The sequence below is a fragment of the Pyrus communis genome, chromosome 15 (assembly GCF_041283825.1).
Source record: "Pyrus communis isolate YQ-2024b chromosome 15, ASM4128382v1, whole genome shotgun sequence".
Taxonomy (NCBI): Eukaryota; Viridiplantae; Streptophyta; class Magnoliopsida; order Rosales; family Rosaceae; genus Pyrus; species Pyrus communis.
The window spans coordinates 3,803,034-3,830,748 of record NC_142579.1 but is presented as its reverse complement, the minus strand read 5'-3'; the positions used below and the strand labels follow the sequence as shown (position 1 = coordinate 3,830,748).

Genomic DNA, 27,715 nt, shown 5'->3' with positions numbered 1-27,715 from the left:
CAACGGTCATAATTCTGACCGTTGGGCCTTTTTATTTTTGGGGGAAAAACGTGGATCGTTAATCTATAATTGGACGGTCCGTTTTAAAAGTAAAATTTTAAATTTTTTTTACCGTTGGAAATCCAACGGTCTAGAAAAGCTAGCCGTTGGAAACCCAACGGCATTGAGAGGGCCATGTCGCCTATTTTAGGGTGAAGAACAAGTGGGCTGACATCGGGCCCCGCTGCCTGCACCCATGTCCCCTACTCGCACCCAGTCGCGAGTGAACTGCATGTGCCAGCCAAATAGGTCGGTCTTTGGGTCTTTCAAAAATGGGTTGGTCTGTTGCCTGGCTTAGGCTGGGTGCGAGGCAAGTTTGTGGGCTGAAGTGAATGGACTGACCCCCAGCTTGGTTTTTTGACTGGGTACTGGCACATTTGCACCCCGGTGGAAGTGCTCTAATATCATTGTTACCTTTGCACCTCAACCGCTACGCTTCATTATTGGCAGCATCACCATACCGCTACCATTACTGCTACCATCACCACCATCACCGCCCCAGTGCCCCACCACCAACATCACTGCTCCGCAACCGCTATCATCATCACACCCCACTACCATGTCCATTTTTGTCATTATATACAATTTTATCACTTTTACGTTACTCAACATGCCTTTCATATCACAATATTTTTAAAATACAATTTATCAAATACTCAACTACTTTAGAAACAATTTCTTTAAAAACACATTAAATTCCAAAATTATACATTTTTTTTAACAAACGATATTATATACATAAAAAAAAAAATGAGAGAATGAGTAAGCCTCGTAATAAACCTAATAATCCCAAAACCGTACCTCTCTCACAGGAACACCACAACTCTCAAAATCCCGTTAGCAAAATCACCATCAACCGAATCCAACCCACCCAAAATCCACATCAACCGAATCCAACCCATCCAAAATCCCCTCTCCCTCTAATTTCCCCCAATAAAAAAACCGCCACCTTCATCCCATGCTGCTGCTCCATCAAAACCCCCTCTCCCCCTTTTCAAAACCCTAATACCCCCAATTCGATTTTCCCACCCTCTTCCACTCCAACCGCTCACAGCCGCTTTCAATGGCCGGAGCAGCTTCCAACGACCAGGCTCTCTCTCTCCTCGCCACCGTCAACAACCACGGCGATTTGGCCGTCAAGCTTTCGTCTTTGAAGCAGGCCAAGGATCTTTTGCTGTCCCTCGAGCCCTCTGTGGCTGCCGACCTCTTCCCCTACTTGGTCGAGCTCCAGTCCTCCCCCGAAAGCCTCGTCCGCTTGTCTCTCCTCGAGTGAGTTCCCCAAACCCTCAATTCTACAATTCGCAAGTGCTATACGTTGATTGCGAAAAAAAAGCATGTTATAGTTGCTTTTGAACTTTGTAGGTTTATTTATTCTTTTGAATTTTAGGGAATTCAAACTTTTTTATCGTGTTCGTGATATTTCCGGGCTGCATTGTGTTTCCCCATTAGGTCCTGGTCCTGTTGAGTTGGTTTCGTAGGTGACCTTTTTTATATACAACATTGGGTCAGGAAACTTTGGCTCTGCGAGTTTTGTGAAATTAAAAGTTTGGATCTTGATTCTGTTAGTATACCCAATTATACCAAAATTTGGTAGCATCTTTCTTCCTTGGGATTGATGAGTATTTTCACTCAGTGAAAAGATTTATATTTCTATGTTAGCTATTCATCTTTGCAATTCATATAAACTTAGATTAGAAGAGAACTGTCACCTCCATTGTACCGTGATTATCTTGTGGACTTCATGTTTTCATCTTTTAAATGTTTTAGCTATCTATTGATGCTTTTTTGTAGGAATGTGTAGACATGGGAATACTCACTGCGCATTTCAGGTTTTATTTTTTGGGGTTGAACTTAATCATGATCTGTTGTTCTTTTGGCTGGCAGGGTCATTGAGGAGGTTGGCATGAAAGCAATGAAGGAATCTTCTGTACTAATGTCTGTCTTATTGGCATTTTTAAGGGACAGTGACTCTATTATTGCAAGGCAATCTATAGTTAGTGGAACAAATTTCTTTGTCACCGTCTTGGAGCAGATGACGTTGCAGGTATCTTCTGTCTGTGTCTGTACACATATCTCATTCACATGCACAAAAGTATAAATGCATATAAACTATCCCTTTCTACTTGTTCTAGAAGAATACTGTTATACTTTCCATAAACACAATAAGAGCAAAGGCTTCTTTCTTCTAGATAATGAAATAAGTGCTCAGGACTCTCAAAGGTTCAAGTTAGTACCGGACAAGATACAGATATTTTAATTAGCAGGGCCTTTGTCTTCAAATAAATAAACCAATTCAGTTTTACCCGAAAACATATAAAGAACATATTTCCAGATTTTATGTATTCTTAAGAAGTAAAAGGACATGTTTGCTAGAAAAAAGTAATCTATGACTTCACGCAAGTGTATGATATATGTTCAAACACTATCTGATATACAGTTTAACTCTTATTTCTCTCTTCCCTTTTCTGAATCATATTTTCTAATTTGCATGAATACTATGGGTCTTAATTAGTTTCACCGGCGTGGTAAAGTTGAGATATGGCTTGAAGAACTTTGGTCGTGGATGTCCAAGTTTAAGGATGCCGTTTTCGCTATTGCAGTAGAGGTAGGTGGTAACTTCCTTATGTTTGTCTGTATTTTATCCTTTTCTAGGATCACGGATGCCATTGTTGACATTGTATTATTATTAAGGTAGGTGGTAACTTTGCTTCTCTCTGACCATCCTTAAACTTCCTAAGTGTGTCTGTATTTTTTTTCCCGTTCGAACATTTGTAATGTATCTATTGGCAATAAAATGCTTTATATCCCCTTTCGTTTTTCTAAGTGTGTCTATAATATATATATATATATATATATATATATATATATATATATGCATCAAGGATATTTCAAGAATTTGATTGTCAGGATATTCATCATCAAACGTGCCTACTCCTTGGATACATGGCAACAGTATCCATACTTCATTAAAATGCATATACCTTTTTAAAATTGAAAAACTTGCATATACCTTTTTAAATTTTCAATTTTAAGTTGAATCCAAAAATAAGTATTAAATTTACTGCTGATGCTAGAATGCATTTCTATGGCATTGTGATGTAACTGTATAGTGAGAAGTAGTCTACTGCATATCTTGGATAGGATACAACTTGATGATGCTTATGTGTTGTAATTTTTTATTTCATTTGATAAGAAGCAGAACATCTCTTAAAAAAGAAAACATACAAAGATATTGAACACCGCCATAATGCATATATGCTTATATGATGCTTGTCTTGCCTTGGTGCATCTTATGATCAATTTTTTTTTTTTCAAAAATTTGTCTTACCTGAAATTTGCTTTGATTTGATATTGTAGCCTGGTTCTGTGGGGACAAAGTTGCTTGCTTTGAAATTTTTGGAAACGTATATTTTGCTCTTCACATCTGAAGGCAATGATTCTGGAAAACCTGTCATAGAAGGTACTGCTTTTCAGCATTAAAGGTTGTTTGCTTTATTTTCTCAAATAACTTGAACACAGAATAGTCTTACAGTGTCGCCAGAAAGAAAGAACCGTCTTATGCCTTTTTACCTAATTGCTTTTCCAGAATCTTATGGATAATGAGCTTTCACTAATTTTTAAGTTTGATTTGGGTGTTAATTTGGTTTTAGATACAGCATCAAGTAGAAGGGATTTTAACATTTCATGGCTTGTTGGTGGACACCCAATTCTTGACCCGTACATGCTAATGTCAGAAGCAAATAGGACTCTTGACATTCTATTAAATTTGTTGAGGTCATCTAGTAATCTCCCAGGTTCCGTGACAATTGCCGTTGTCAATGGGTGAGTGCTCACTTGCTGGTAGTAAGATTTTTTTTAATCATTTTGTTTACTGCCATGTATTTTGTGTAATTACATAATTTTGTGGTTAGAAAGATCTTTTCCTTTTCTTGTCATGGATGTGGAAAAACATATAGGAATTAAGTAAAATGACACATGTCATGAAAAAATAGGATTAAACATGTGGCATCTAAAGATTAAGGTTTGTTGAGTGTGGTCCGGACTGCTTTCTGCATTCACCTGGTGTATATCTCATGTTCTTGATCAGCAAGGTAGGAATTGATTAACATTCGGGGGTACCTAAACCTTCATCCTAAGTGGCAATTTATATTTGTTGGACTTTTATGTATTACCTAGTGCAGGAACACAAGAGAGCCGTGGGTTTGCATAATTTTTTTTATGGATTTTTATTTCTAATTGAGATTGAAAAAGTTATAAAATCTTTATTCTGGATAACACGCTCTCTACATGTGCATGGGTGTTATCGATACAAAGTTGAATAGAACTTAAATTTACAATATTTTCGGATGCCTATGGTTGCTGGTCACTGAATGTCATCAAGCATGTATTGCTTTAACATGATAAAAAGGAACAGAAATGCATAAACTCATGCACACTTTGGTTCTTGATTGTAGCTTTACTCCCTCCCCTCCATCTCTATTTTGTCCAGAACTTATAGCTGATAGAATCCAAATTTATTCTAGTTTAATCCTTCATCTTTCCATGAAAAAGTGACTAACCACTGGAAGTTTCTGTATTAATGTATTTGGTTGTAATTTAAGGTGATTTTATCATGTCTCTTCACCATTACTGATTCCGTTTAATATCTTCAGACTAACGGTGGCCTTAAATATTTAACATATAGACGGTAAACACTTTTGTCATCTGTTTAACCATCTTGAAATATATGGAGGGATCACTGAAGCTTGGGAACAGCTTTAGTACAAGTTCAACTGCTTGTTTGTGATATTATTGCAGCATGCTGACCAGCTCTCTTATGAGGAGGTAATGGCATTGGGTACTGCTGCATTGGTGGTTCAGATAATGGGAGTTACAGGGCTAGACATGTTAAACTGCAATTTTTTTGGGTACTGTGGAGCACCATTGGCCGGTGATAAGATTGGATAACTGATGGATAAAATGGTCATCTTATGTGCCGAGGGAAACATGGTGGTCAAGCAACGCAGTTTATGGTTGTAAACTGTTAAGAGAGACCATTTCCTTTACCATTGTTTAGTTTATACGCTGTATGCGCATACAGCTAATATTGTGTGAGCTATTTGAAAATGTATTGATTATTTTATAACAGCTGATACACATACTACAAATTTAATAATCAAAATTTCTTCTTAATCCAGGATTGCTATTCAATATATTTCTTGTTTATTCTCCATCTCACATTCTGAGTTCTTTGTAACACTGGAATATTTGCATGGAGTTATAACAGATTTATTTAGAGTTTTTATGTGATCAACAGTAAGTTCACAACAGTATAACTCCACTGAGTCTTGAACTGTTTTCTATTGCAATTGCAAATAAAATGTGTTATAATATCAAATGTTTCTGGAAATTTAGGTGATGCAGACCTGGTTCCTTAAGATTGAATGACCTTTCAGACCATCAAATTGGTCTTGAAACCTTGAATGATTTTATTAACTTTTCTATCGCTAATATATCAAGCGGTTATTTGGTGAAGACTGAAAGAGGCTAACTGTAGAAATTATTCACTTAATGCTTGTGAGTCCAAATCATTGTTCTGAGGATTATGTAATTGAGCAATTTAGAGATGCAGTTTGAAGTAGAGTAGTTGATTGTGTTGTCGATCCTCAAAAATTGTTTGTCAGTTACAATCAATAAAATGGCTAAAGTTTCAGTGGAAACATGTTGAATTTTTGTATTTTATAGGAATTTCAGTTGAATTTAAAAAGAACAAGTGTTTGATGTAGAACAAGTTTTCCATCATGCATCATTTTCTATTTCATGTCTTTGCCAACAAAGCTTTTGTCTCAGCAGCTATTCCTATAGTTTACATCTCATATAGATAGGAATTATTTTCTGTGTTTGTTTTCTGGCTACATAGTTGAAATTTCTGCTATATAGTTGAGTTTCATGTTATATTGTTGAATCTCTTGAAGCATTGAAATAGAAAAACCTTGGCAAAAAACCAAGAAAATATTTATGACAGGATTGCACAGGAAGGTGGGTTATTGGCAAAATTATGTTTAGATGTGATTTGTGTAGTGATTTTGTCTAGGAAGTAAGGTGCTAATATGTTGGTATTTTTGGATATATGACAACTTGAAACACTCTGCTTAATTGTTGAAAGTTGTGTAGATGTTGGAAACAGTGCCCGTGTTGGTAGTCATCTATACCGAGTATTTTATCTGCACCTTTTTACAAGTAACAACACAAAACCAAATAGAATTGCACATGTGTACTTGTTTTATCTAGTGATATGTTGGTTATCCTACCATGCTTTCAATGAGTAGGTTTATTGAAATCACATCTTGTGAATATTGTCAGACTGCAAAAATCAAAATACTTGCAAATGTTATTATCAGTTTTTTGTGATGAATTTTTTATCTGCACCCTTCTTAGCCAGTGTTTTGACTGTTATTTTGGGAACTGGATGGTAGTACTAGCGTGCTATAGCATTTATTCTTTGTGTCAGATTTGTCTCCTGATTTAAGCTGAGGCTGTTGTGATCAAGGTGCTTGTGGTTGAAGTGTGATGAAAGTGGTGGTTGGTATAGATAATTCATCAGGATCCTTAGAAATCAGTTTTTCATTTCTTATGTGACTTGGTCCATTTTTTGGCCACTGAATTCTCTTAGGTTAGAAAATAGAAATGTGCAGAGAGGCTCCAGTTGGTGGGAGCTGTGTCTGCTTGCCCTTGGTTGTCTTGCTGCTTGTCCATGTCAACCTATTTCTGTATGATTTTTATATGTTCGAAGTTTGGATTAGGACTTAGTGGCTGTGATGTGCAGCTGTGGCTGTCAACTTTAGTAATAACCATATGATTGCATGATGACTATCTGTTATCCCCTTTGATTAGCTTGTGTCCTTGTAACACAACTCCTGTTGTACTGTAGAAAGGCTGAGGAAGGTTGAGTTGTACTGTTTTATCAAGCAACTAAGCGGCATGTGTTGATCAATTATCTTGGTTTTGACAAGTTATTTGATTGGATCTTTTCCCTCATTTGCTTCTCCATAGTTCTTATTGACTCTGGGAAGCATATACAAAGACCAAAATACTCTGGAAAGCATATACAAATACTCCTTTTCTGCTGTGATTTTGACATTTAGGTTCGAGTTTGTTGGTGTGTTTTTCTCTTGGCAGACACGATCCTCATGCTATGAGATTTGGATTTTTCTGTTCTTGAATAGTTATATTAGTCTAAATAATGCAGGGAACTAAGTTTTATGTTTAAAAATATTAAAATAGACGATATTTGTGCCTTGAGACATTGTAGGAGCAAAAGCATGGTTGAACAAAGCCATCTATATTTGTAGGTTTATAGGGATCCAAGTAGGAAATTTGTTAATCAAGACATGGTTAAATAGAAAGAGGGATGTGGTGGAGGACTGGTCCTTACAAGATCTACAAAACATAATGTCTGTTGACATCTGAAGGGTGCAGAGGGTTCTAACTGTGTATCTGGGCTGGAAATGGGGATCTTGAGGACTTTGGGTCAAGGAGATTCTCTTGTGTAATATGGTGAATCCTCCTTTAACATATTTATCTATGTTTGGTGCAATTTCTTTTGAGGTTTCCTAGGTGGGCACCTCATATTGTAGTACCATGCTGACAGTCATGTTTGCTTAGCAGTTTAGTCTTTGTACTCCTGAGAAGTTGTCTTTCCCAAAATGAAACCTATGAAACTTGAGTCTTGTCAAATTTATTGGAGTTTTTCTTAGTCCCTGTGCACTCATAATTAAAATTTTAAGTTTCTTTGATCATATGGAGCTAGTATGTTAAAGAGTGTAGTTGATCAGTTTGATTTTGGCTTTCTGCATGTTTTGTTCCTTGTGTTTGCCTTGTGTGCTTAGGGTTTATGTAGATGCTGTGTTCTGAAAACTTAATTTCATCTGAAAGAGCGTGAACTTATTTTGTCAATGAAGTTGTCATCTCTTACTGTTTTAGTTTGAATACAACTCTTTGTATTCCCCTAGTGTTCTGCGTTTGCTTTTTAGTTTTCACGTTGGTCTTCTTAAGGAGTTATTTACCTTTCTTCTTCCTCTTAGTACTTCTTATTATTAAGTATTTTTCCTCTGACATGTTTCTTTTGGTTCAGTCTTGCAGCCATAGCGCGGAAGAGGCCAATTCACTATAATACCATTCTTTCTGCACTGTTAGATTTTGATCCAAACTTTGAGATAGTGAAAGGACGCCATGTGGCCAGTATCCAGTATTCTTTAAGAACTGCATTCTTGGGATTCCTTAGGTGTACTAACCCGGCCTTAGTAGAGGTAACATTTTATATTCTTTATGTTTTTGGTTTGTTGTGGTTATTATCAAGTCATCACTGTTATTGCATCCCTTAAGATTGCATTTTTTACGGTGGAATTTCTTATTTGTTGTTATTATGGATTTTCTGATTTAATCAGATAAAGTATTGCGGTCTTACAAGTAACGGAGTATCTAATGCTTTTAGCTTTTCCACTTTTGTATCATGTAGCATATGCACATGCGGCAAATGGGTTTGTTTCTGTTGATTGATATGGCCTTTACAGTTTGTTTTGGTGGAGAGAGGCGGAGATAAAAACGACCAAGCTTATAGAGAAGTGAAGATAAGAGAAAATAATTGTTCGAGTCTAGTTTATTCTCATAGCCCATTTTCATTCTCTTCTGCTCTCACAAAGTTGAGAGTTTTGGAGAGATAGTTTATTTAGATGCTCCAAATACATTCCCTTAGTTCTTTTGCATCCATCCAAGCAAAAAGGAGAGAAATAATAGTATCTCCTTTCTTCTTTTCTTGCACATATTTTCTCCACTTTTATGTCACAGATTTTTCTTCTAACTAGAATTTCAAAGCGAACTTAAAAATGAGAATTTCTATTTTGTTTCTTTTAGGGCCTATATTAGATTCGTCTTAAAATCTTTTGTCATTATGTCACAAAAGAGCCAGAATCATATCTTGATATGCGATAAAAAGCTTCCCTCTATTTTGGTTTTTTTTTTTTAAATTTATTCTTTGGAAGTGGATCATCTTGTTTTCATCTTAAAAAAATAATTTTGGCATATAATGAGAATGGGCATGGAGATGTGGTCACATTCTGTTAGGAAATGTGGACATTCTTCACTCAAATTATAGACTTCTGTTATTTGCGTTATTAGTTAAAACCTTGGTGTGTTTCATTTATAGAACTCTGGATTTTGGCGCACAATCCTCCAGGGTAGATTCCTCATAACGGGGAAAACAGCCGAACTCTAGAAAATGACAGTAGGCTCTTGTGGGCATTTGTTTTTTCTTTTCTTTCTAAATTGCGGAAAGAAATTTCCATCTGGTATGGTGCATGATAAGTTCGTCCCTGTTACATTTCAGTCAAGAGATAGACTGCTGAGAGCTCTACGAGCTATGAATGCTGGGGATGCGGCTGATCAAGCAATCCGTCAAGTTGAAAAAATGTTAAGAAATGCTGAGCGTGCTTCACGTGATGCTCGGTTGGCCAAGGTAAAATAAATTCAATTTTTTTTCTTCTGATATATAGAATCCAATAGCTGAAGGTTTTTTTTTTTAATTGCCTCACACTTTGAAATTCCTATCATCAGGATGATCAACAACCAAGAGAGTTGCCTGTCCCAGGGGATGTGTTAAAGAAGAGACCTACACCTCTGGATGTTGAAGAGTCATCGAATAATCATGAATTGCCGTCCAAGAGAATTCGTTATGGTCCCGACTCCTATTCGACTTTGCCATTTCAAATGAATTCTTCTGGGTGGGATGCCACTTCTGTCAACGGAGTATCCTCTGACCTTCCTATGTTAGATGGTGAATCGACTCCTGTGGAGCAAATGATTGCTGTGATTGGTGCTTTGATTGCTGAAGGAGAAAGAGGTGCTCAATCCCTTGAAATTCTTATTTCAAATATCCATCCTGATCTATTGGCTGACATTGTCATAACTAACATGAGGCATTTGCCTAAGATGCCCCCACCCTTGACAAGGCTTGGGAACTTGCCGGTTCCCCAGCAGATAGGATCCCCAACATCTTCTGTGCAGTCTCCAGTTCCCACTGTACAAATGCCTTTTTCTGCTGCAACTGTAACCAGTTTATCAGTTTCTGATATGTCCAATGTGAATAGTCTTCCCACTGATTCCAAGAGAGATCCACGGAGGGTAAACTTCAATAAATCTTAATGTCTTCATGTGATATTTACTATAATTTTAGGATGTTTAAATGCATTCATTTAATTCTTGGTTGCAATTTCAGGATCCCCGTCGCCTGGATCCACGGTATGTAGCAGTGTCTTCTGGACTGGCATCCACACCCACTGTGGAAGATAATACTACTATGCATTCTGACTTTGATGGCTCAAATTCTTTAAATAAGCTTGATCCGCTGCCTAATGTGACGACTGTCGAGACTCCTTTAGCGACTCCCGTGATCAAAACGGAAATCGATGAAAGGATTTTGGATAGTCAATTGGTTTCTGGAACTGGCCCACTAACTCCGAAGGGGGAGGTTCTGGATAGACCTGTTGAAATTGATGCTGATCCGGAGGTCAAATTATCTTCAGATCTCACAGATTCTCCTGTGCAAACAGTTGATGAGGACCTTGTTGCAGTGAAGCTGTCAGATATTGAAGTGAAAGATCAGGTTGAGGACCTTGATACCTCATCTTTTCTAGAATCTGATCAACATTCTCCGGTTCTTTCAAACACATCTGCATCGGAAGATACTTATGAGGATTTGCCTCAGGTTCCCATATATGTTGAGCTTACCCAAGAACAGGAAAGAAATGTGAGAAAATTAGCAATTGAGCGAATTATTGAGTCATACAAGTATTTGCATGGCACAGATTACAGTCAGATGCGCCTGGCCTTACTTGCTCGGTTGGTTGCTCAGGTAGTGAAGAATCTTATGATTGTTTGAACTCCAATTCAAATTGGCAATTCTTTCTCTGAGCAGATCGAATTAAATAGTTGAATATACTTGTTGAGTGATGAAATCTTAACATTACTGCCTTACTTTTGTGTCTTGAGATGAGTGGCTTAAAAAATTTCATGAAGAATCTGGATGTTTGAACTTCAAATAATTAGTCAATAACTAAATAAACACCCACACAAGTGGTTGCTTTAGTTTTGGCGTTAAACTATGCATCTTCCTAATTTGGAACATCCTTTTTAATGTGCATTGTCGAATTAGGTCTGAATGGTAAGTTTTCTGCTGGAGATATATTGGTAAATTTGGCATTGCTGTTATGTAGACCATTGTGTATCTGTTGTATGAACTCATACGGCATACTCTTTTTTACTGTGTGATTAATGAAATAGAATAAGGAGGTAATTTGAAATAATGTTAAACCTATTTATCTTTAATTCTTTTAATCCTTACCTCTATGATTCTTTGGAACTGGTTTACCCTTCTTGAATAAAATTTGGCGGGTGTCTTTTATGAACCTCTAGTGCAGCATGATATATTAATGTAATGCATTATATAACACAGTATATAACGAAGAAACATGGTATTGATTCTCGGTAATAAAAAAGTAACTTATTTAATCATGACAAGAAGGTTCACGCATGTACACAAAACATATAGACAAGTTAAATAGAGGTTTAATATTCTAAGTAGCATACTAAGATGCATAGCATGTCTTCTTTGCCCACTTGAACAAAATACTAAGAACTAGCGCCTTCGACTAAATGAATGGATCTTCATCTTCTTCAGATTCTCTATTGTTTTTATCTAACTATGAAGAACACAAATGTTCAAGGAGCTGCTTGCCGAACTTGTTCTGTTTATAAAGAACAAATTTACCATGCCATCCAAATAGAGAATTAAATAATCAATTGAACTTGGTAGGATTCAAGAGATCCCGAATGAAGATATAATTAAATCCCATAGCTTTTATGCCAAAATCTGCTCTCTAATTATTGAATTTTCAGATGCAGAATCTCTTACAATAACCTTTTTTTTTTTTTTTTTTTTAATATTTCATTTTTATAGTTTTTATCATCTGCTTGTCATTTATAGCAAATGCTAAATAATCTGTAAATATTTTGATGTCACAGATTGATGCAGATGATGAAATTGTTGTAATGCTGCATAAGCATATCATTGTGGATTACCAACAGAAAAAGGTAACTATTACTTGAATGTTGCACCTCCTCTTGTATGTTTAAACTTTAATCCAATAACTTTCTTGAACTTTTTTCCTCAAGTAGTACAGGGTTGATTGGGCTAGATACATTGTATTTCAAAAATTTTGTTAAAACTTTTTTTTTTTTAGAATTTTGTAACCTGTAACAGATTGGAAAGAGCGTGCTTAACCTTGGTTAGGTGATTTGAGAAACTAAGAGTTGGTTTTGCAAATTATTTCCATTGTTAAGCCATCCCATAATGTCTTGAGTGTACATGAATATTTTAAAAGGATTTTACTTTTGAACCAGGCATGTGTGAATAATGTTGTTCAACAGAAAACCATTTTCAACCATCTGTATGTCATGATTGCAATTGCGAACTTTTTATCCCTTGGTGAGCATCACAAGAAAACTTTTAATTACTCGATATGATATGCAAAAGATTTCTATTTGAATATGTTTCCCTGAGGAAGGTAGCGTGGTGGCATAGCTTTGAATTTTGATGTGATGTCCTCAGAAAACATGTTTCTAGTAGGTTGACTGATCTTCTCAAATATTACCAGCCATTCACTTTGGTTAAAGCAGATTAATTCTTGCTGTTAGGTCGTGGTGGCTATTTTTCCACTGATGTTACTAGTTTATTTTTTATCATTTTTCAAAATAAATAAAAAATTACATTTAACAATGAACAGATAGGTTTGTTTTTTATTTATTAATAGTATTCTGATTTGTAAGAATTGATTTCAGGGCCATGAGCTAGTACTGCATGTCTTGTACCATTTGCATGCTTTGACAATGTCTGATTCAGTTGAAAACTGTACATTCGCTACTGCCGTATACGAAAAGTTCCTCTTGGAAGTGGTAGGCACCTATTTTTCTGTTTCCACCTTGTTTTAATTTGTGTGAGAAGTGGATATATTATGTCTTTTAATTGCAGGCTAAGTCTTTGCTGGAATCCTTTCCTGCCTCAGACAAGTCGTTTAGTAGACTTCTTGGTGAAGTTCCAATTTTGCCTGACTCCACTTTGAAACTACTTGATGATCTATGCTATTCTGATGTTATTGATCAACATGGGAAAGATGTTCGTGACATTGAGCGCGTCACTCAGGGCCTTGGGGCTGTTTGGAGTTTAATCTTGGGGAGGCCACATTATCGACAAAGCTTTTTAGATATCACTTTGAAGGTAACTTGGATTGAACTTTGAATAATCCAATTTATTAAATTTTTGGATTTATCTGTAGGTATTGTTTGTTTGTTGGGTGTGCTTCTCTCTTAAAAAAACAGTATAGAGGTGGGGAAAATGTCCCAAAAAGAACTTTTATTTTAATCCAGGTGATCAGGGGAATAAAGAATTACTGTTTACTGATGTTTTGTGAAATGGCTAGTGAATCTATAATGTTTTACCTTTGTTCATAAATGGATGTATGGGTATGAAAGAAATTTTATGAACCAGACCAAGAATTTCTTGCATTCAAAGGGAATAATATCATTATGTATGAGGATGTATGGCTAGATTGTCTGTAGAGATGACAGTGTAGGAGGTTTAGCAATTTAGAATCCAGTATCAGAGAAGTTTTAAAAATGACCTATGGTCCTTTACAAAGTTAGGTGTAATTGTGTAATAGTGATTATTTTAGGGAATTGTTATTAGCACTCCTAAAATCTCATTCTACACTCCTCACAAGTGTATTTTTCTTTCTAATTATAGAAAGTTTGGAGTGTAAAATGAGATTTTTGGAGTGCTAATAACAATTCCCTTATTATATTATCAAGAATGAGTTATTTATGTCTCTCTCTCTCTCTCAGACACACACACGCACAAGTACACACACATACATACAAGTGAAACTTGATAGCTGGCGTTCTTATATGCTAGCCTGCTGCATCATAAAAACAGCAACTGTATTCTACATAAATGTTCCTGCTGGCAATGTTGAGGGTTGTATCAAAGACTAGGAAGTTATGACTGATTTCTGTACTAGTCATTAGCATGGAGTTAATATGGGTGCATGGACAATTTCCGTTTGTGTATTCTTTAAGTACTAAAAAAATATGCAAAAGGAATAAGATACTTGCATCCAAAATTTTTTTGTTTCTTCGTAGCTAGAAGAAAAAGAAACGTTCCACAACAAGGTTCTTTGGAGTGTTGTAATTTTGTGATGTTTTCTCATGTTGATGTATTACATATATGAAATTTTTCACAGTAACGGGTAGTCTGGGTTTAGTCTTATTTTGATGTGCTTGTCTTCTGTATGAAAACTGTTTCTACTCATGTAGTCTGCTTCTTGAGCTATTAATAAATATCACAAATCTGTTTTTTTTATAATTTTTTTATGAAAGAGTGCATAACTCAAATATATATTTCTCAAATCTGTTTTTTTTTTATAATTTTTTAATGAAGGAGTGCATAACTCAAATATATATTTTCTGCAGTGTGCTGTTCATCCACAAGATGAGATCCGAGCCAAATCTATCCGGCTGGTATGGGATTTACTTTTCAAATGCTATCTGAAGCCTTCTAATGGCCTGGTTTCAAGAAATTGGCCGGGTCCCTTTTTTCACTTAATTTTCGCCTGACTTGAAAAGCAAGATATGTAGTCAGTTTTCTATTTTCTGATAATGCATCAAGTCATTTTTTTGTTTCTGTCCAACAGGTGGCAAACAAACTCTATAAGTTGAGTTACTTATCAGAAATGATTGAGAAATTTGCGACAAATATGTTGATGTCAGCTGTTGAACAATCTCCTTCGGGTATAGAGCATTCACAATCCGAGTCCACAGGACAAAGAGTTGAAGGAATGGTATGCTTCTTTCATTTGCTCCTCTATTTCCTTTCTTGTCCATGCAACTGCATGTTGCAACCAGCTGTGCGAGATCTTGTATGGTGAACAGTCTCTTTCTTTTTATCTACTCGGTCACCATTCTTTGGTAAATGCCACAAGCAATATAACAGTAACAGCATATCAATTGGCTAGACTGAAATTTTACATTTGAAATTCCTTTGGTATCTTAAGCTTAAATGATTTTGATACCTGATAAGCCAAAATTTCTGAGTTGCCTTCTCTCATGTTTTTTGGCTTTGGTTTCTAAAGGCAGTGATATCTTTATGAATCATTGGATAGCATGTTCATTTCCTGATTTTACTTGCTATTTGATGGTTGCTCTTATGATCTTCATAGTTCCTGGGGATTCCCATGCTAAATGTCTCTCATTTAAGTTGCCATTTTGTACTTGGTGATATTAGCTTCTTCAGTTATTTGTGGGGGATAGCTTCTAAGTTTAGCATACCACGCACAATTAAAGTAGTATCTGCCTTGAACGTCGCTAACATCTCTTGCCCCCAATCCTTTTCAGGTTGGAAGCCAAGAAACATTGATTGGTGATTTTGAAACTTTGGAGTCTGGAAATACTGAAAATGATTCCACCAGAAAGGATCAACCTGTACCAGCCATGTCATTTCCTGAAGTTCAACGACTCATATCTTTGTTTTTTGCTTTATGTACAAAGGTTTGTCTATGATTTCTCATGACTGGTATAGACTAGCAACTTGTCTTAATTGTTTTTTTCCTTGCGACACTAATGTGGGTTCTTTTCATTTCTATTTTAATACTTGCAGAAACCTAGTCTTATTGAACTTGTATTTAATACTTATGGACATGCCCCAAAAGCTGTAAAGCAGGTGAGACTCTCGTTGCTTCTGTTTATATAAATATTTGTAGTAATTGGTAGCATGTTAGATGAGCTAATATGTTTAGTGTATTACTTTCCATAGTTGGCAACTACTTAATGCATATACTTTGTTATAGATCTACAAAATCTGAGTTCGGGTTACACTGTTGTGCTTAGTTCACCCAGCCAAATTAAACTATTAAAAGTAAACATTTGGAAAAACATGAGAAAGAAAGGTACCAGTCAAATTAATTATTACATGATGGGTCCCCACATCAATTCCCTCATGCTCTTATCTCAGTCTCAACACCCACCAGTTCCTGACAACCTTAATGTTGAGAGTGATTCCCAAATTGGGGACAAGAGGGACCATGCATGTGCTTTTAAGTAATTGGGATACTCCCATATTGACAATTGGTTTTATGGTGGAACCTCAGTTTTCTTCATGGTATAAGAGCAGCAGGTTGTCCTTGTGAACCCCAACGGCCCCATGTCCTCCACGTCACCCGATTTGTGTTGTACACGTGTTAGGCTTGAAAATTCGCCACACGTGAGGGGGTGTCTTGAGAGTGAATCCCACATTGGGTAAAGGAGGGACCTTGCATGTGCTTATAAGTAATTAGGCTACGCCCCATATTGGCAATTGGTTTTATGGTGGAACCTCAACTTTCTTCACTTTATTGCCACCGTCGCTAACACCAGCTCCAAGCCACTTAACTGAAACAAATGCACAGGGCAAGAAGATGCAGAACCGAAATTGACCTGACCCCTTCTCTTGGTAATTGCTTCTTGGATGTCCAACATGGGACTCATAGGACTCCAACTTACCACCACCTTCATCATCATCATCTTTCACAAAGCCTCTAAGCTCTGATTTGTTTTGACTGGCTCACCCACAATAATTAGTTACCTTTGTTTGTTATCAAATGCCATATTTGAGCTACTGCACATTATCTTCTTGAATCTATCTGCTGTCTTACATGTTTTAAACTTTTAAGACAGCAGTTAGATTCCAAACAAATCATCCAACATCTAAAAGAGTCAGTGCACTTAGTAGACCTCTTGCGCCAAAGAAAATCACAAAATTTGAGCTACTGCACGTTTTCTTCCTCATAGGTTATCATGTAGTAAGAGTGTCTGCCATGCTGAGATAAGTGGGAAAGCCATTCATTTTAAGGACCGGGAATTGATAGTATCTTTGTGCTGATTTGGGTCAGCATATTTCAATTGTCCTGTAGTCATGATCATTTGAGTTGGGCTGTTAGGGAAATCAACTCTACATGTGGTGCATCATTATGATTGCGTGACTGAATTAAAAATTCTAAAGCTTAAATTGATAGAATTCTGGCCCAATAATGTCACCCTAAGCTCAAACAAGGACACCACTATTTCTTGCATATTTCATAGCATCAGATTTAGTTGATTCTTATGCTGATTAACAGAAGCAGGTCTAAGCTACGGAATGATGGTTCAGTTTGATTTCTAGTCTAAAAAAATTAAATCGGATTTGCAGTTATGTATCAGTGTTTGGGATAGGTCTGTTCTTGTGCTGAACCTCTAAGGTTGTCTGTTTAGGCAAATGTCCATTCTACTAAGGTTAGACAAATCAGTGCTCCTGCCCTTCCACTTATTGGGAGGTGTAACCTATTCAGTACTTGCATTTGATAATTAATTTAGGGTTTTCCTTTGTTAATTAATTTATTTCTGTCTGTTAAAATCTGAAGAACTTATTTGCATTTGATGGTGGATATTAGTTGTACAGAGGAATTGGAAACTTTTGTGGTCCTCTAAGTTTGCTATTGGATTTCCACGTGCTGCATATTGTAAAGAAATTATATCTTGTTACCAGTAAATTAGCCTCATGTGAGAAACGATCTTATATGCTACTTATCCTCATCAAATTAATTGCTAATGCTCTACATCTAATTCTTATGTGTGCTTTCTGAATGCTGCAGGCATTTCATCGCCATATTCCAGTCCTTATAAGGGCCCTAGGGTCATCTTATTCTGAATTGCTAAAAATTATCTCTGATCCACCTCAAGGAAGTGAAAATCTTTTGATGCTGGTGGGTGTCATATTTCGTGTTTTATTATTAGTGTTTCTAATCTTGAATACTGTTTGTATTTTTTATTTTGCTTTATCCATAGATTTTTTGGACATATGTGATACTTATCATTTTGTTTATTAACTTATTTTCTAAATGACAAGGTGCTGCAAATATTGACTCAAGAGACATCGCCTTCAGCTGATCTGATAGCCACTGTTAAACATTTGTATGAAACTAAATTAAAGGTTTTTTTCTATTAACTAAAGCTTCTTCTTTTGAATTGTACTTAAATCTCTCGCTATTTCCATGTTCAAAACTGAGTTGGATAATTATTGGCTGCAGGATGTCACAATTCTTATTCCAATGCTGTCAGCACTTTCTAAAAATGAGGTTTGTTTCATAGGTTCCGCGTCTCATTCTCTTGTACCATTTTGTCAAGTTATATTGGTTTAAAACTAGTTCCTAAAATCTAAGCTGTTATAACGGCGGCAATAATTGTTTTGTAGTCTGGCATGCTCGTGTTTTTAGTATAGCATGCTTGTGTTATTGAAACCAAAGCATGATGGATAACCTTTTAACTTAGTTAAATTACAAAATTACGCTCGCTAACATGTTTAAACATGATTCACAGTGAACATTGATCTCATCTAACAATTAAATATAACGTCTTATTGATGTATTAGTTGAAAACACAATGGGTGCATGCTAGAGCTTTCCATTTTTTTCTGTATTCATGTCTGTAGAATCTTGCTAGGCGTAGTTTGGCCCAACCATTGGAGAATTCGAATCTGTGTGATTCAATGTAAAAATGGATGATTGCAATCTCAGGAATTTGAACTAAGGATCTCCCTTTATGAAACCATGTTAAATTGGCACCAGGTGGGATTTTATTGTTCAGCAGCAAGATTAAGAATACCCACTGTGAAACTTATATTATCAACATAACCCCTCCAGTGTAGGCCCCCTGAGGCCAAAAAATGGATCACTCAGGTTGATGATTTGGAGTACCGGATGGTGAATTTGGCCTTGCACATGAATGGATGACTTCTCCTGTACTAGTTGGCAGTGTTCATCCCAAAACCAATAGGCAATCATGAAGTACCTAGGATTTAAATATATAAGATGGAGGCTGCTCACTAGCTCAACCGATTCTCAAGTGACACAGATGTCAAATCAAGTTTATAATCAAGTGAGACTAATGTCAAATCAACATAATTTTTAGGGCTTAAATTATGCAAAATCTTCTGGGGAGAGCACGCTTTAATAGCTGAACAAAGGCCCTTCCCTTTTCTTTTTTTAGGATGTGGGCCATATCTATGTAAGTTGTATATCTCTGGCAGAAGTTCAGTTGAGCAGCTCAGAAGCATAATCAGCTTATCTATAAACTTTTCAACTTGAGTGGAGCACTTAATGAGTCACTTTTGGTAGTTTTTGAGCTTCACTTACGGGCCTAGTTGTGTTACTAACAAACTATACTATACCATGTCCTTGCTTGTAACAAGTAACAAAAATAAACGAACTCCAATTGTGTTTTTGTTCACGAGAAAAGATATGTTATTTTGTTCGCATAGTTTATTAAGTAATATCCATGAAACAGTATCACATATTTTGTGTTATTTTTTGTTAATGCAAAGTAGAAATTATTATGATGTTAGTTTCACATGGATTTTCTCTATTTCTATGTAACCATTTTATGGCCCCAGGTTTTACCTATATTCCCTCGGCTTGTCGCTCTTCCATTGGAAAAGTTCCAGACAGCACTTGCTCACATACTGCAGGTACATACGTTTTTCATTGTCTGATTTTCACAATAATGCTACTCTCTCTCTCTCTCTCTCTCTCTCTATGCGTGTCAATAATAACATTTATCAGTCTAGAAAAATATTGTGATTTCCATTTTTTTTTTTGAACCTTTCTTTTACCTCCTAGACAACAAGTTCCATGAACGAAAATACCGATATGTTTGCCATTGTCTTAAAGAAAAACACTTCATGTTGGAGAAATGTACGACACAAAGTTTGACAAAACCTAAGTCAATAATTTGTTAAGATTTATATCCTTTCAATTGCAGGGCTCAGCTCATACAGGCCCAGCTTTAACACCTGCAGAAGTGTTGGTTTCCATCCATGGTATTGTCCCTGAGAAAGATGGACTCCCACTTAAGAAGGCATGTACTTACCGAATATATTTCTTTTATACAAGCCTTATCGAGTAGATGGTATTAATTTATGAACTGCCACTTATTATGCTCACACTGCATTGCCATCCCGTCCTATCTTCTATCCAATATTTTACAAGTGGTTATGTGCCCAAAATTTAGATAATATAATGGTTATAATAATTTGATATTGTAAGTATTGATCAATGTGGACAAATAAGGGTGTTGAGTGGAATTTGGACATTTAGCATTAGATAGGGCAATCCAGAACCATCACAACATTTTGAAGTTTCCCGCATCCAAAATAGGTCTGCCCAAAATTACGGTGATGTTGTACTCTACTTATTAATCATCTTTACATTATATAAGGAGGACATGCTTTTCTAAGAAATACAACTCGAACTGATTAAACCCTGAAACATATTGGGATGATCAGTTTGTACTGGCAAGGTGCAACTAATTTTGACTTGTCAAGGTGCAACTAATTCTGACTGATGTTCAACTAATTTTGACTTGCTTTTGCCAAGGTCCATCCCTAATCAATTTGTCCTGGCAAGGTGCGTCCACCTGTTGGGTTTGATTTTTTGTCTTGTCAAGGTGCATCCCTCGCAGTGTTTCAAAAAACTCGCCTCGGGGCGCGCCTAGGGTTTAGGCGCCTGAGGCGTCAACTGGGCGCCCCTTTTTCTTTTTTAGGTTGCAGAAATCTGGATTTCTTTTAGTTGTAGGGCTGTTTTTGAGTTGCAGACCAAGAAACTAGCGAAGGAGATGGAGATGAAGACATCGGTTAGGGTTTTTTAGGCTGAGTTTGTTTTTTAATTTTTGTCTTTAAATACCCTATAAATACTCCACTCAACTCTTTATTTTCGTCATTTATTTCATAATACCTTATAAATACTCCAGCCCATTTATTTCATTTTAAATACCCTATAAATACTCCACTCAACCCTTTATTTTCCTCAAATTCCCATAATTATTGCTTTATATCATTTTAAATACCCTATAACTACTTCACTCAGCCTTTATTTCCTTTTAAATTACTTATAATTGCAACATTAAGCCTTTATTTTGCTTGAAATTTTCCTATAATTGTGACCTTTCATCCTTATTTTCCTTGAAGTTCTCTGTAATTGCTTACAATAAAATAAATAATTATAACATTTTGAGACTATATGACATAGTTTCCAAGTACAACTAGACTTAGTAATAAAGAAGATGATATTATCTTTGATTTAGTTATAGTTATATTTGCTTTTACAAAGTATTATATTGTTATAAATATACTTACATATAATATATATTTAAATTTTAGGTTCCATGAGGCTTAGCCTCACGCCTCACGCCTAGGCCGGGCTTCCCCTCGGACGCCTCGCCCACGCCTCACGAATTTAATACATTGATCCCTCGTCAATAATAAATGGTCTTACTATTGTGGCATGGATCTTAGTGTATTTGTACAACTCAATGAAGGCTCCCCTTAATTTCTTGATGCACTTTACATGGTGCACTTTGTATGGTGATCGTATGGTTGCTCTCTCTGTAACATGTGCCTTGTATCATTATTAACAATTTTGTCTACTTCTCTTGTTTGCAGATAACAGATGCTTGCTCAGCCTGTTTTGAGCAACGCACAGTTTTTACACAGCAGGTCTTGGCAAAGGCCCTGAATCAGATGGTATGTATATATTTTAAATAAATCTTTGTCCAGTACATAGTATTTAGTTGTTTCAAGCAACGGTTTTGTTTTCAGGTTGACCAGACTCCTCTTCCTCTTCTCTTTATGAGAACAGTTATTCAGGCAATAGATGCTTTTCCTTCACTGGTAGCTGCTCTCGTTCCTTTTCCTTTTCCTCTTATTACCTTTTCTTTTCGAGTGGTGTCCCTGTTTCCTTATTCATGTAATATATGGTTTCATGCTTTTGTTCTATCCAGGTTGATTTTGTAATGGAAATACTTTCCAAACTTGTAAGCAAACAGGTACGTGTGTCCTCTTCGTCTGCTATTTGGTGCTGTGCACTCTTTCAGGTCGACCTGTCAGTATTGGTTATTAACATGGCTAGGGGTCTTATGTATTGACTGCAGGTGTGGAGAATGCCAAAACTGTGGTTTGGATTCTTGAAATGTGCATCACAGACACAGCCGCATTCTTTCCCTGTATTGTTACAGGTATCACATCATTGTTTATTTATATAGAGAACTTCCCCTTGCTTTCAACTGGTGATTTTAGTTTACAGCTTGCTTCCTATTTCATTTCCTTGCAGTTACCACCCCCACAACTTGAAAGCGCTCTGAACAAATATGCGAACCTCAGAGGTCCCCTTGCCACTTATGCTAGCCAGCCTAGTGTAAAAGCTTCACTCCCTAGGTATACTTTTGGGCATCTCGTTGACCATCAACTTTACTTCGTGGAGGTTAATTAACATTGTTTTAGGCTAATTATAGATAGAAGTTCAAAGAACAGAGTCTGGATTTTTTAATCACACTCAGCCTCCTTCTCTGACATGTTTGTGTTATAAACTTTTAGAAGTAAAATTCTTTGACTACAAGAAATGCGATCGCTGTTTGAGTACATATTACAATTGCTTTAAATGATTCAGCAATTTACATGACATCACAATTGTCTTGTTTCTCCGATAACTTTGTAGGTGGTTGAGTGTCCTTCATTCTACATTTTCTCTTGAACATGACTATATTGTTCCAGTTTTTACCACAATCGACATATATAGCAGTTTTTATCTTCTATTTAAACTCACTGCATGTGTTTTGGCAGACCAACACTTGCCGTCCTTGGTCTAGCAAATGAAACGCATTCACAGCAACCACATTTGCCATCATCCTTTCACCCTGCAGACACAAGCTCATCAGTACATGGAGCAACTCCAACGTGATAACTAGAAAGTGTTCGGACACTGAGAAGTGACCGGCTATGTACAGTACAAATTGGGACATCTGATAATATGAGAGCCACAAATCCACAAATGTCGGGAAGGAAGATATAGAGTGACCACGTATATGGCAGCTGATTAGTTAGGGGTATTTGATCGCCGATTGGTGGAACCTAAAGATAAAATCAGTCCGGCTGCATATGGAAATATCAGTTCTTCGGAAATATTTCGGGCAAGAAAGAACCGGAAAAAACAAGAATTTATGTTGAAAGATGCATCCGAGCCGCTTCGTAATGCTTCTCTGTGCCATAAAATGGAGTTTGAAATATATGTATCTGTATTTTATCCTTCTGAATTTTGATTCTTTTAACCTAATCCTCAGGCAGGTTTAAATTTTGAGTCAATTAAATAATAGGCTCCTGTAAATTATAGTTGTATTTTTGCTTTAGTTAGTTCATATTCTTTTGAATTTTCGTTCCTTTCTTTCTCCAGAGTTATAACTATTTCTTCCATTTTTGATCTAACATTAAACATGTTTTGATGAAAGGGACTGAAAATCATGAGACAAAACGACCCTAGTTTGCACCTACAACTTCGTCATTGCTGTCTGTTTGTCTACCTTATCGTGTAATGAGACTCAAAGTATACCTAGTTTGCACATCTACCATGTCAAGCCCTATATCTACATGCCACATAAATATTACTTGAAAACACAAGTTTTAAATATTACATATATAAAAAAAAAAGAAAAAAAAAGAGGTTCATTAAAACACATCATCACTCTTCACAACAAATCAGCATTATTTCAAAATAATAAGTGTTGGAAGGAAAACATGAATATCTAAGAGACTCAAAGCTCTTATGAGAAGTGTTTATAAATGGCTGAAAATGTTTTTAAAAAAAGTTTTTGTCACCGATCTTTAGTAAAAGTATAAGTTAATCATTTAAAAAAAAAAAAAAAAAACACTTGAAAGCACTGCAAGTGTTTTTAGAACTCAAAAATATATTCTCTAAAAACGTTTGCAGTCATTTAAAAGCATTTCTGAGTCTCAGACAAGGCCTCAAAGAAGAGAGAGCTAGCTAGGGCTTTCTTGAGTAAAATTATCAAAACAATCCATCCTAACACGTTGATATGGGTTAACGTGAGTAACAATCAACCATACAACACGTTTGCTGCATTTTTTGGATTATGCAACTGGCACTGAAGAATTTGGGATTACTTGTAAGTTCGTGCATCATAGAAAGACAAAAAGAAATCAAGAGCTCGTGTTTTCTATTTTTTTTTGTGCGTGGAGGTTGCACATGGCCTGCAGCGGTTGTTGAATTTGAATATGTCAAAGTCTTTCAGGACAAGCTGCCATTTTGCTTTCCTTGATTGGAATTTGGGTACAATACAAGGCGGTCTACATCACGGAGTATGGCATCCGTAACAAACCTAACTCGTAACAAACCTAACTAACTCCCACCTATTTCGGCGAGAGCTGTGCTAACTGTTCGAGCATTAAGCAATTTAAAAGAACAATCAAACGACACCAAACCCCGGGAGATGTACAACAAACAAAAATTTCGTTTCAGTAAAAAGAATATCACGCAGAGAACAACACAATTCGACAACCACGAATCTTCGGTTTGTTTGCCATCACCGGCTGAGTTTTTTCAGGCTTGTTGGTGCTTCGATTGTACCACAATCAAGCAATGATCCGTTCAGCGAGCGGTGAAGCACCAACATGAAAGTCAAGAACTGTCATAAAACAAAGGATATATATGTTAGATCGCTTTCTCTACTGGGGTAAAAGGTTTTTATGTCGTAAAATAAAACTACATGCCCACTGCCAAAAAGAGGGTCAAAACAGTTTAATTTGTTAACAGTTATAGTTAATTTGAGTTTGATTTTGAACTCTAGGGAATGGTCAATCTATTCAACACAAAAAAGTTGAAATACAAGAGTTCATGGTGCTTGTATGCAGAGAATAATTTCATACCTTTCTCAAGCTATAAGCATCAAAACTGCACGGCTAGTGAGTTCTATCGTTCAATGGGGAGAACAACATCAAGGTTCTTCGCAAGTTGCCAGCCTTTGGGATAAACAAGACTATGAGCTTCCAAATGAAGATGCCAGTTCATTACTTTTGAACAGCCGGCTGGGGTACCTTCCATTTGACTCTCATCTTCCACAACTTGTTCTATAAAAGTGGTCTCCTGAAGATGAAGGGGGAGAGAAATGTCAGTGCTTGAAGATACAATAAAACATTGCCAATCACAAGTACGGGAACATTTCGGATGATATGAACCGTACTTGGAAACCCTCCTTCACTGTATCTAATTGTCGAATTGGAGCAGAAGTGGGGCGGTGCCATCTCTTTGGATCCCATAATATTGTGCTATTAAATGCAAACCCTGACATATCAACATGAAACCTACGAAGTCTTTTGCTTTTCTCATTTGTGTGCCATCCGATTACTTGGCTCCGATTGCAGACTGGACCTTCCAATATCGCCTTGTTTTTGCTTTGAGCTAACATAGCAACAGGCCAAGTTCCAAATCGGCTTCAAAACAAATAGAACACAAATTAGCTACAAAGAACAAAGGGCAGGCAGGGTAGCATAGAATCCATATTGACAGAAGTACACAATTATCAAACTCTGCAGATACATCAAGTCAATAACAGCACAACAGCACATAGAAAAGCCAACTTTTAGACTTGGAGAATAACAAAATGGCGGTCATAAAAACCTATATTTGACCGTTTCATAAATAGACAAAACAAAAGTAATCAAGTAATTGGTATTCACTCTCTTAGACAGAATAGTCCGAAGACAGAAATTTCTGGGGTTTCTCTACGAGCCTATTAAACTAGTGTGATAAATGAAACTACATTCGCATCTTTCCAGCTGAACGACTTAATTTAGTAAAAGAGACCGAAATTTGGATGAAAGAAGTGGACATTATGTTCCACCAGATGACAAACAAACAGACAAATGTACATGAAACTGGTGAACTGTACATGTTCCACCAGGACCACTACCTAAAGTTAGTAATACTGGCAAATCGTACATCTTTGCTTGAAGACGAGAATAACCAAATTTAAACCGGGAACAACATTCTAGGCCATTTGATTATGTAAATCTATCAACAAATGAGAATTCCAACCAAATGTAGTTTAGTGAAGTGAAAGAGTTGCCAAGCTATGATTTTGAATGTATGAAAATATTTGGGCACAATCAAATCCACGGATCAACAAGGAAGACATGGCATCTAAAATACAGGCAGACCCAAGTAGCTCTAATTGTTAAAATTGCAATAGCAGACACATTCCGAACAGAAATCTCGAGAAAACCATCATTCTAAAACAAGCATATGAATCGAAAACAAACACCAACAACAGAAAATGTGACTGAAATGAAGCTCAATTTTGAAGATAGATTAGATACCTAATGTCTCTCAAGCGATCAAACAAGTCGAGGGAGTATATATTATCGTCGTCTGCAAAGTAAACAATGCCATCAAGCCTATGCCGCTCAATGTGCTCCAAAGCAGTGTTTCTCTGATAAACACCCCGGTCCTTGGCCCTAGTCGAATTGTTGCCACACACCAAATGCCTATACATCACGCCGCTCTTCCTCAAAATCTCCGCCGTCTCCATCGACGCAGCGTTGGTCTCCACCACAATCCAAAGCAGTGGCCGAGGTACAAGCCCCAGCAGCTGCCCCAACCTGTTTAAGAAGTAGGCCTGCAGTGCGCGGTTGTACGTCGGCGTCACAATAATCAGCAGCTTCCTCGGCACCAAATCCACCCTCCTCTCCACGACGCCGAGCCTCACGTCGACGAGATCTTCCCTCCGTTTCACTGTGCGATCCGCGTTGTCGGTGTCGAACTGGACATTCCTCCGTTTCTCTGCGCGATCCGCGTTCTCGGTGTTGAACTGCACATTCATCCGTTTCACTGCGCGATCCGTGTTGTCGGTGTCGAGCTGGACATTGACGTGCGGCGGCTTGATGTCGAAATTGAAGCTCCGACCTCGAATCTCGTCGTCGTCAACGTGGCCGAACGGCAATAGGCCGAGTAAAGACCCTAAGAAGAAGAAGAGCAAGCACCTGTAGAATCCTCGACGCCATTGCTGGCCTTTGCGATTAGGTCGGTGAAAGAGAACTCCCGCGACGAAGCTCCGGACGGAGACGGAGAAGGCGAGAATCGCCGATGGAAAAGGCGGCGAGTATCTGGAGCTGGAGAGAAGCTTCTGCGACGGCGATGGCACTGAAAATGGAGAGCCGCCTCCGTTCACGTACGGCCGGTCTTGGAAGGCTGGCGATAGAGTTCTCCGGATCGACGCCATTGATCGATCTAGGATATAAAAAAATCCTCAAGGTTTCCACGACATGATCGAAATCGTAATCCCTCCCCCAAAATCCACAGAAAACGATTCGACACTCGAAAAATTGAAGAAAAAAGTTCAAAAATTGGGGAAAGTAAAATCGGGTCGGACTTTTGTCAAGAAATGGTAATCGGGTCTTATGCGGTGGACAGAGAGAGTGTGCGGGCGGGGGAGGACCGGAATGTCAATGGTGTATATGCGAGGATTGTGAAATAATTTGGACTTTAGAAGAAGCACTTTTGCAGAAACGGGAGCTGGGTTTTGGTTAAGCACTTTTGAAGCAGTAGGGAGAGAGAGGTTCGGGAGCGTTTTTACCGCCGACGGGGAGTGTGCTGTCGCTTTTTAGATTGGCTGCAGACCGTGGACCCCATTTCTTTTAGTTTAAGCTACGCGTTGGGCCGCCATTGAGGAGTCAACACGT

The 27,715-nt window shown here is 37.2% G+C and overlaps 2 protein-coding genes across 3 annotated transcripts; one reads left to right on the top strand and one right to left on the bottom strand.

Moving 5' to 3' along the window:
• The first annotated feature begins 844 nt into the window (after positions 1–844).
• LOC137709186 (symplekin) lies at positions 845–23,400 on the top strand. Of its 2 annotated transcripts, none has more exons than XM_068448296.2 (27): positions 845–1,308; positions 1,924–2,083; positions 2,552–2,644; positions 3,397–3,499; positions 3,690–3,861; positions 8,153–8,327; positions 9,404–9,532; positions 9,631–10,197; positions 10,292–10,927; positions 12,097–12,165; positions 12,913–13,026; positions 13,103–13,348; positions 14,599–14,646; positions 14,820–14,966; positions 15,520–15,672; positions 15,782–15,844; positions 17,790–17,900; positions 18,044–18,127; positions 18,225–18,272; positions 19,586–19,660; positions 19,954–20,049; positions 21,632–21,712; positions 21,788–21,859; positions 21,970–22,014; positions 22,120–22,203; positions 22,299–22,402; positions 22,808–23,400. In XM_068448296.2, exons 1-27 carry the CDS (start codon positions 1,103–1,105, stop codon positions 22,923–22,925), a joined length of 3,999 nt encoding a protein of 1,332 aa, XP_068304397.2. In that variant the 5' UTR covers positions 845–1,102; the 3' UTR covers positions 22,926–23,400. The 2 variants fall into 2 exon arrangements, with proteins under 2 accessions (XP_068304397.2, XP_068304402.2); XM_068448301.2 differs by having other exon boundaries at positions 851–1,308; positions 3,696–3,861.
• An 864-nt stretch (positions 23,401–24,264) lies between these two features.
• On the bottom strand, positions 24,265–27,649 carry LOC137709214 (putative beta-1,4-xylosyltransferase IRX9H). The gene is made up of 4 exons (XM_068448318.2): positions 26,354–27,649; positions 25,219–25,468; positions 24,905–25,121; positions 24,265–24,663 (listed from the first exon to the last, which is right to left on the bottom strand). Exons 1-3 carry the CDS (start codon positions 27,253–27,255, stop codon positions 24,948–24,950), a joined length of 1,326 nt encoding a protein of 441 aa, XP_068304419.2. The 5' UTR covers positions 27,256–27,649; the 3' UTR covers positions 24,265–24,663; positions 24,905–24,947.
• Positions 27,650–27,715: the final 66 nt, after the last annotated feature.